The following is a 10,022-nucleotide window of genomic DNA, read 5'->3' on the forward strand; positions in this document are numbered from 1 at the left end:
GCAGGAATGATGCAAGGAAAGGAGAAGAAAATTCTTATATCGCAATTTCGTGCTTTTTATGGGGTCTTTCAAGAAACCAAACGTTCTGCAAAGCATAAAAAGGAATCTGATAAGATAAAAGCTGATAGGCTAGCTGACCTGATCTACGTAAAAGAGCCTCATCCTATTCGCCGGGATTTTCACCATTGTTTCCAGCTTGGTTTTCAATTCAAAAACCGTCCTGTACACGTCTATGGATCGAACCTACAAGCACCACATTTATAGCATTTTCAGTGATTAAAGCAGAAGAACCACGCCTTTCTTTGCTCGATTTCGCGAAATTCTTTGAAACTCTGTAAACCTATCCCCTCCTCTTTTCTCGAGTAAATAAACCGAATAAATCGCAGATAAAATATAATATCACAGAAACTACGCAGATAATTATCGGATTTCAAACAAGTGGTAAATTTACCTCAACCAGGTCTCCGTAAGTGAACGTGACCTTGACCCTTTTCTCAGGCGTCAGGTCAACGTGTACCAGCGGATCCAGCTTTCCGTGAATAGCTACCAGCTCGGAGTACCTGAAAACGAAGATGGAATAGGGTCAAGCGGAGATTCGTACCACCGGGGACAACTATGGCCGTGAAACTAGAATAGCTTTATGGGTTCTAGTTCAAACTAGAATAGATCGAAGCATACACCGAAATGGGAACGGGAACTTGTTGCAGAAATATTTATGCTCGAGTTAACATCTGAACATTAACAGAATAAACATTAGGCGAATACATAGGCTAAAAGAAGAAAATGGAAATCGTTAGAATGGAATTGAAATGGAGAAACGGGAACTGAATGTAAATAAAACTATAAAAATCGAGACGTCATCGTGGAAGATCACGCAAAACAGCTCACCTTTCGGGCCTGTCCGCTTCCGGTTTGTCCATGTAGTACCGAATGAAGGCTCTCTCGGCGTCCTCGCGCTCCTGAGAGGATATCACGCCGCCGCCATTTAACGTTTCAACATTTGGAAGTCTGGCGATCAAAAGCTGCCGCCTCTCGTGTTCAGTGTATTCTCGAGGACTCTGTAATTACCCGGTAATTTTTAGTCTGTGAGATCTCTTAATTGTACAACGGTATCTATATTTATAAAATATCGTTTTGCACATTTCGCTTACATTAACATCTAACAGAATTCCTGAAGCTAATGCTAGCAAGTACGTAACGTATAGCAATTGTAATTGTCTAACAGAGCGAAAAAGTTATTTCGAAAAATTGTGCACTCGGGTCCGTTTAGACCGGTTGATTTCGTGCCAACGTTTACTTCTGTAGAGCTAAAACTAACTGGCTCGAAGTGGCGCATACTAGATCAATCTGTCTTAACGGTTTTACATCTTGGCGGCTTCTTTCTTTTTCTACTTCCTTCGATCGATCATTTTAACTGGTCGATTTACTAATGTGATGTTAGTAATGTTTTAAAGACGATAAGCGAGACAGACGCATTTTTACCTCGAAAAGAGGGCAGCCCTGAATCCTCAGAGATTTCAGCGCCGGAAACCTGGCTAACCGTTCTACATCGTCCCACGTGGACAAGAGCGTACCGTTCACGTTTAGGAACCTGAGTTTTCTGAAAGGATCATGAGAGGATCTAATGGTTGTGCCGCTGGACTCTGATTCCGACTCGAATCTGTCGTAATTCACCTTTCCCTCGTTGAGTATCCTGTTCCCCTTTTCATCTACCAACGTATTCTCTTCGTCGTTCAGGCTGTTCATATTCTCGTTATCTTCGCTCAAATTTTCGGTCTCTTTTTTGGGACACATCTCCTCGTTCGAGTTCCTATTGTTTACAAGAGCCAATGACCTAATCGGACACTCTGCTAGCACGAGACTCTCCAGATTCGGGAAGATGTAGCCAAGTTTAGAGATTTCGTTCCACACTTCAACGGGATTCCCGGTGAAATGGAGTTTCTTCACCGAGGTATTCTTGTTTTCAGACATCTGATAGTCCAAGTCAACTGTCTTGTACTCGTTCAACGACAAATGGAGTTCCTCCAGATTATGGAGCAAATGAATCAGCCCTTGGACCGTCGACCAGGTGACTCTGGTGCCGTTCAAAACCAAATTTTTCAATAGATCGTAACTCCCGTGCTTGATCTCGAGGACCTCGGCCAGGCAATTGAAGCTAAGGTTGACGAATTTGATCTTCGGCATGTGCTGCAGAATATCGAACACCTCGGTCCATTGGGACAGTTTGTTCTGCGCAAGGTCGAGCTCCTCGACGTTCTTGCATTTATTGCGGAGCTTCTCGGCGTCATTTCCAGCGGACTCGATGTCACAGTCCTGCAACACCAGCAACGCAGGCACCGTATGACGGGGTGATTTCTTTGGAATGAAAATGCTGACCGAGAGGGCGGCCTTCGGCGAGCTCGATTCCGTCTCCTCGTCCGTGAGGGAGCAGTCGGTCGTTGAACTGCCGTACTTTAGCTCCAGTGCTTCCAGCAACGACGGCATACTTACTGCATTCTGAAACCGAGCATCACAGATCATTACACTTGGTATCCCATACGTGTATATTGACTCTAACGGATATACATAAATTTTGCTCAATTAATTTTCTACATTCGAACCTCTACATTACTCTTACTTCCTACGCCATTATCGCATTTTTCTCACATTCATAGTTCTCTAGAAATTCTCAAGTACGCCATTGTTCCCGGAACACCCCGTCTTACTTTAATCTATCCATTCTACCGTAACACCATTGACCCGATCATCATCTCGACGAAGAACCGACTCGCGAAACCGTTCGACAGAGACGAGACAAAGAGAAGTCTTTGGCGGCAGAGCACAAGGTAGCTTTTGTTAACCAGAAAAGGAAGAAAAAAAAAGAAAAAACGAAGAAAATGAAGAAAGGGGCAACAGCAGTTGGAGGCACGGAAAAAACTCACGGATCGAGCAGATCCCCAGGGTCGACGTCGGACACACGGAATATCTGGTCTGACCATATCCGTTAAGGTCACAATATTGTCTTTTTGCGCAACGGAAAACCGGTACCGGTTCCCTTGTCGCTGGAAAACGATTCCTCGACCGAACGGGCTTCACCCACGCGATTCTCCTATCCGCGACGCAATTGGGATCCGTTTTATTCCCACCTCCTCGAACAAAGATCATTCCCAAGCATTTCTCGTCTTCGTTCTCGCTGATCGATTCTTTCGATCAATTTTACGCTCGACGTTCTAGCGGCATGAGACTTTCCACCGTTCTGTCTTGAAAGTCACCGAGGGAACCAATCTAAACGCTGGTTACGTAGACCTAGCCTATAGTTCGCGCTGGATGTTTGACGAAATCGCTTTACAACGGTGTGGTAGAGCCCATTTAAACGTGTTTGACTTTCACCAAACATTAAATTGCATCGGTTGTTACAAATAAGTATACGATTCCTGAATCGCTTAAAATCGATTTTTCCTTATGCTATGGCAACCTCAGAGGTGGGTGGTTCAGAATTCTGACAGTAAAACGATGAATAAATCACGAGGTGAAAGATAATGTACGCGTAATGACAAACAACAAAGGCAAAGAGGAACCGGGAATTACATAGAATGGAATGCGGCAGTTTCTACTGGAAAAAACCGAGAGAAAGAAAAACTAAATGCGTACAAGTGCAACGAACTGCGACGAGAACGATTACAGAATATCGCAAGAGTCGACGACGGCCGGAGGAAAACGTTGCGTCAATTTGGCGGAGATCCGACGTGCCAGAGGCCGAAAGAAAAACGCGTTCATGAGGCTTGCTTGGAGACAGGCCAACTCGTGCCGTTTCCATTTACACGAAACTTTTCAACTATGGTTCGCCGCTGTGTGTATACGTGTACATGTGTCCGTTGCACTGCCTTGCGCTTTCTAACGGCGAATTTACCTCGTTACATCGCGAGCAACCTGCCGGACTCGAGAAAAACTAGCGTCCTGTCTATCTATCTCGCTCATAAGGGGGAGGAAATGCACGCAACAGTTTCATCCCCCGTGTAAAATCGCTGGACAGAGCGGAGAGACAAAGGTCCCTGCGATCCGCTCGACGCATGGCAGTGAACCGACATAATAGTCGTTGCATTATACTCCCCGGCTTCCCCTACGTAATCGCGATATCGGTTCAACGGCCATGCGAAATTAACTTTCTCCGGCACGGGTCTGCCAACGAGAAGCCCACTAGGAGCAGCGTGGTGCACTGTGTTACTACATACTAGACAGATTATTAGCGATGTGCTCGAACCGCTTCCAAAACCGATTCAACTAGTTTAGGATCCTGACCTCTGACTACGTTCGATTAACCGGTTTCTTCGGTACACTAATTAATGGTTCAGTGAATGGACAGCGCATGCTGGATACAATAGCGATTAATCGGTATGACGAAACTGAATAGACACTGATATAATTAACGAGCACTTGAAGCTGTTGAAGATACTTGAGGCTGACTTTATATCTTCGGTTCACGTTCGCAGGATATTTTAGTGCGTTACGTCGTGAAAACCAATCGACAGAGGGCAAATAGAGGTTGCCTCTTATTTCTGCGCTTTTCGCTTCTATAATTCAGTGTTGACCGTTTCAATTAACTGAAATGTTAAGAATTTGTATTTTATTTGAATTTTAAAGTTACCGTTTAATTTAAAAGTTTTCAACACCTTGACTGTATCGGTCAATTTTATAGCGTTCAAGTGATTCTAACAGCGAATTGCGTGGTTCGTGTGATTTGGAGTTGCCATTGTTGACGGTGCAACTGAAATCGGAACAACAGGTCGATGCAATTAGTCACTGGATACCGGATGACTTGGAAACATAGAAGGTCCCTCACAGTATTTCCTTTTCAGGTGGAGGGGTCGAGGATATAAGTTAGGAACGGTTCATTTGTCCGATTGATATCTGAAAATTATGCATGAAATTGTTAGAAAAAAGTGAAATGAAAGTATGCGATTTTCGAACCAACAACCGATATACAAACTGATTTTAGCAAAGTTATACAATGCAGCGCATTGCATCACATAGTTGCAATGTTTGTTAACTGGTCTAACATCGAAGCACAGTAACAATACTAAACGCGAACTAGTTACTTTCTCTTCGACCGATGATTTTACGTACGAACTATTCGTACTCGTTAAAATAACGTCTGAATTCAAGCGACTGTCCGTTGAAAACACCGATCTGGCTGCAAACGGTTAAAATATAATTGTGTAATGTTTTTAATTTTTGGGGGGAAATTTTTCAAACTTTAAATAGTCGAAAATTTACTAAGTTGAAAAATCGAAGATTCGAAAATTCAAAATTTTCGAAAGTCAAATTCAACGAGATGGAGGAAACGGTCATAGAGTTAACAGGTTAAAGTTGGGCGAGCGTGCAAGTGGCCTGAACAGCTGACGATTCACTGAGTTCCGGTGGCAGTTTGGCGATATTAAACGAATTTACGCGGTCTCCACACGTGGTAACGCACAGCTAAATATACGCTGCTAGTGGCGGTTACGAAATGTCAAGCAGACGTCGAGTACTGGGTCAGTCGGAAAGTTAGGTTAGTTTGTGCGGTGTTTCCCAATAATTGATTAGTTTCGAGGACGAAAATATCATTTTCCAAAGAATATCGAATCTCTGCGTGTTAAAACTATGGAATAGAATAAATGCAATAGTTGTATCGTTAGCCTTACGTGGTTTAAAGACTTAGAAAGTTGTCGAGAAATACGAAACGGAAAAGCTTAGGGGAGAGGCCCTCTCAAATCGGAGAAATATCTCTGCTACGATTTTCCTGTAATGATTTTTATTCGAGTGTTAGGAAATAATAAAAACTGATAAACGATGCTTTCCAGGCTGCGGCGGAAATAAGAATACAAGGATCTTTACAATAGAACATATGATTTCCGTTTCGTAGTGAAGAAGATCATGTTCCGTTAGATTCAAGAGGCTATCGAGAAAATCGATGATGAAGATCTATTCTTTGCTCGACGCGAAGCTGGTAGAAGGAAATATTGACGAAAGTTCGCTGGTGGCTGGTGTATACTGCGCAAATGCTCTCCCGCCTCTTGGAATATTACTCGGCTGTCCAAGGTTGCCGTTCGTTCTGCTCACGGCTCGAGCATTATGCACGTGTATAGATATATCAGCCACGCACTTATAGCAATATACCTCCACACAGACATACTACTACGATACACGCGTAGCAGATCTATCTCTCTAGCGGGTACACACATTGTAACCAAGAGGAGAATACACACAGCGTTTCCCAACCTTTTTCTTTATCCTCTTAAATTGCTTATTGGCCATGTGTATTGCGCGCTCATGCTTTTTCCACCAATAACACGATGAAACGCTTTAATTATCGAATAATTCAAGGTTATGTGTACTTCACAGCGAATAACAAAAATATGAAGGGAAATATAACTATGACTTTCATACTGCTTAAAATAATAAAATGTTTCAGAGACAGAAACATCGAATATTTGCTAAAATCGTCATTTTTCTTTCAGATCGCTCTACAGGTTGAAAACGATACGATTTAGAAAGATAGAGGACGCACGCGACGAGATTGGGAAACTCTGCGCGCGCATTGCACCTATTCTTTGTTCGTTTCTCGGTTTTTAAGAGCATGTCTCGCATCGGTGCACGGCAATTATCGACGTGTGCGTGAAAATCGACAAGATCGAGTACCGTTTATTATACCAGAATATACACGCATGTCATCAGTACCAGGGCCTCTCCCTTCCGAAATAACGACGACGATTCGGTAACGCTGGTCATTCGTATGACACGGATCAACGATTTAACGTGAGCTCAATAGCAGCCTCTCACGATCTCTGTGGTTGAATTGATCGATTTCTTCTTCAATACGTGGAATCTCACTTTCCCTAAAACTATATTTCTTTTATCTTTATGTTTTCGTTTTTACTAACTGCGAAACCTGTTTTCAGAATCAGCCGATGTATAAAACGCACTTACCAGGTGAATCTCATTTAAAAAGGAAAAAAATGATTATTCATCCACTCGGAGAAATCACTTTCCTCATAGTGAAAAAAAATACTGCAGCTAGTTCCCGCTTCTTTTAAAGCGTTCGTTGATAAAACAAAAACCATTCGTAACGTTTACATTAACATAAATAAGCATAGTAACTACTTCCCATTTCGTGATATATATACTATAGATATGGAGGCTAGTTATAACAAATTATTATCTTTTGAGTTAAAAATAGATTTAAAAATTGATCATTTGCAAACACATTAAAAATACGTCCAAGCGCGTTACTTTCTAATCGTTTATTTATATAAGTATTTTCGGCATCAAAACGAGTTGACTATAATCGTAAATGTTGCAGAAGCGTTATTCCCAGAGCTGAATCGCTTTAGTTTACATGACCTGTATCTTCCGCAAGCATGTACAGGGATATAAAATACTACAAAATTCATCTACTTGAAAATTTTCAACCAACAATCTCTAAAAAAAATGTATCTTTTCAAGAAACATAATGTATGACTCATAGTTCAACGAATGTGGAAATAACGCTTTATCATCAACATTTATCTAATCAGTTTCATAAAGCAAAAGAATTGAAATTTTCCGCAGATAACTATGACAATTCAACAACTACGACGAAAGAATATAATTATCGTGGATGTTTGGGAATCAAGAAATTGATGGCGTAAAATTTTTATTCGGAAAACCGTTTAATGCTGCATAAATTTTGCGCTTCCTTATGACCGAACAAACGTGTTAAAGTACTGTTCCTTTCAATTGCGGTGGCCTTGAGGTTAGTAGATAAGGAACTACGCAATTCTCACGATTAGTGTCTCTTTGTTTGAACTTCTTTTACGCTCTACTATCGTCAGATATTAATGCCTGTCGAAACATATTGCAAAGGTTAATAAAAATACGTTTATAAAATATTCAATTTGTTTTTTCAGCTGCCACAATGTCCAACGTATATCGTGCGAATGCTTTTTTTCGGGAAAGTCGTATTTGCGAAACATACTCAAACGACACCTATAACCTATAACCAATGAACCATTGCTTCCACTGGCGATAAATCAGGCAACCTTCTAACATAACACGAACAAATGGTTAACAAATTTCACAATACAGGTATTAAACTGAAAACAACGGTAAAAATAGGAGAAATAAGAAAGTGATTCCGGGAAACAATAACGGTAATAAAAATACGACACTAGCAGCTGTCAATGCGTGCTGTTTAGAAGCGTAGATTGTCGTGCGTGTACAGCTGATAGTGATTATGTAAGGTTTGAGCATACAACGCGTAGCAAAATACTGTCTAATGTAAAATCGTACGATTATGCCACCAAATGAAAATTCTCGAAAAAATTAGATTATTTTAAAGCAATGTATTTTTTCTTCATGTTTGAATTGTACCTTTGACATATCGAATACATATCTTTTAATATACAACACTTGTAACAGGAATGCAAGTTTGAAGAACAATTAGAAAGTTTGTTAGACTATTTAGTTATACAAAGAGAGGAAAACGTTTGTTACATTGCATGTTAGATGGATCGATCATGCACAAGTTTGCAAAGATTGCATGAGAAGAGAATGAAGACGCAGTATAAGAATATCACGAAGAAATCGGGTCAAGGATCACCTTGCTACTGAATGACAGATACGATATTACTTCGTATTTCGGAAAAAACAATACAAGTACTCACTGTTTCCTCGTCTTGCTATGTGCTTTAGTCCTCCGATATCACTCGGGAATTCGGTGGTTAGCAATTGACAAGTCTCCGAGAAATATCCTGGTTAGATGCACTCACGATTTTTGTCTGCGATCATGAAGCGAGATCGGTCTGTTGGTTGGTCAAAAAGGGTTAGAAAAAAAAAGTGGTGTCGCTAACGGACACACGAACGTGCCCCGCTCGCTGTCCACCGTTGAACTGATTTCTGGCTCCTTTGTTTAGTAAACAGAAACAGCTGAGCCACACTACTAGTTACGGCGGTAGAGGTGGCGGGAGCTCGATCCACTCTTCCCGCACACGCTCACTACACTACGCAGGCGCATTTCTTCCAGACCATCACGTGGCCTTGCATGCTCAACCAATTGGTGAACCGCATTGGACAGTACCGTATTGTCATATTGCATTGCGAAATTAAAACAATACATAAAATAAAAAATACCTAACTAACATGTAATATCATAATCGTTAGTGATATTTAATTTCGGTTAATAAGGTCTCTGCGTGATATTTATACAGCATTGCGATTTTTGTACTATTCATTTATAATTCCCAATGTTACAGGAATGTTTGATTAAATAACCCAAATAAGGCGAGTTAGAAATTTCGCTGTCAAGGGAAAAGGAACTGATTAACGTAATGGAAAGAGAATATCATAGATGCATTAATTACGAAACGTGGATCTGTAATTTATCGATGATACATATAACTCAACTTACCGAAACGTCGAACAACCATACTAGTATCATAAAGACATGTTATTTTTGGTCATATAATACGTAGTTATTCGAATGAGGATTAAAAGTTAATGAAGAATGGATTACAAATGAATTTTTTTATATAAAATGTATAAACGCTAGTAGAAGCAAAAGGAAAGGAGGAAAATTAAACGAAGTTGTTGGTAATGTAATTACGATTAGTAAATTTAGTAATGAGACTCCTATGAAATAATCGATTTATCGTTAACCCAATTTCGTCCCTTAAACAATATCATATTATTTATTGATACATAGAATTTATCAATAATACCATTAGCTAACAGTATTACATTTGCTTCTATTTCCTCGGAAATTGTCATTTATACGACCCTTGTTTGCGAAATTATAATACATATGTATCAAAGAGCAGTTTGCCTTTCTTAATCAATCATTTGTGTCCTTTCTCTTTTGTCACATTGTATACATCGCAATTGATTACTATTAGATCACAATTACAGATCATACATACACGTATAATTACACATTACGACATTACATACATGTATTCCTGTATATATATATATATATATATATATATTTATTTATAAATATATAATTTATAAATATATAAATATATATA

General features: G+C 40.1%; 1 protein-coding gene and 1 long non-coding RNA gene across 2 annotated transcripts in view; one reads left to right on the forward strand and one right to left on the reverse strand.

The window, feature by feature from the left end:
- mlt (tubulin folding cofactor E like protein mlt) overlaps positions 1-9,044 on the reverse strand; it is a 12,808-nt gene extending 3,764 nt beyond the window's left edge. The window contains exons 1-5 of the mRNA XM_017907941.1: positions 8,661-9,044; positions 1,483-2,496; positions 889-1,058; positions 452-560; positions 139-243 (exon numbers count right to left, since the gene is read on the reverse strand). Of these exons, the coding sequence (XP_017763430.1) occupies positions 139-243; positions 452-560; positions 889-1,058; positions 1,483-2,484 (1,386 nt within the window). The 5' untranslated portion in view covers positions 2,485-2,496; positions 8,661-9,044. The remainder of the gene's footprint in view (positions 1-138; positions 244-451; positions 561-888; positions 1,059-1,482; positions 2,497-8,660) is intronic.
- On the forward strand, positions 6,481-8,292 carry LOC108553146 (uncharacterized). The gene is made up of 4 exons (XR_001890611.1): positions 6,481-6,774; positions 6,918-6,948; positions 7,567-7,750; positions 7,905-8,292. It is a non-coding gene; the product is annotated as an uncharacterized LOC108553146 (long non-coding RNA).
- Positions 9,045-10,022: the final 978 nt, after the last annotated feature.

The sequence above is a fragment of the Eufriesea mexicana genome, unplaced genomic scaffold (genome assembly GCF_001483705.2).
Source record: "Eufriesea mexicana isolate 0111107269 unplaced genomic scaffold, ASM148370v2 scaffold9443, whole genome shotgun sequence".
Taxonomy (NCBI): domain Eukaryota; kingdom Metazoa; phylum Arthropoda; class Insecta; order Hymenoptera; family Apidae; genus Eufriesea; species Eufriesea mexicana.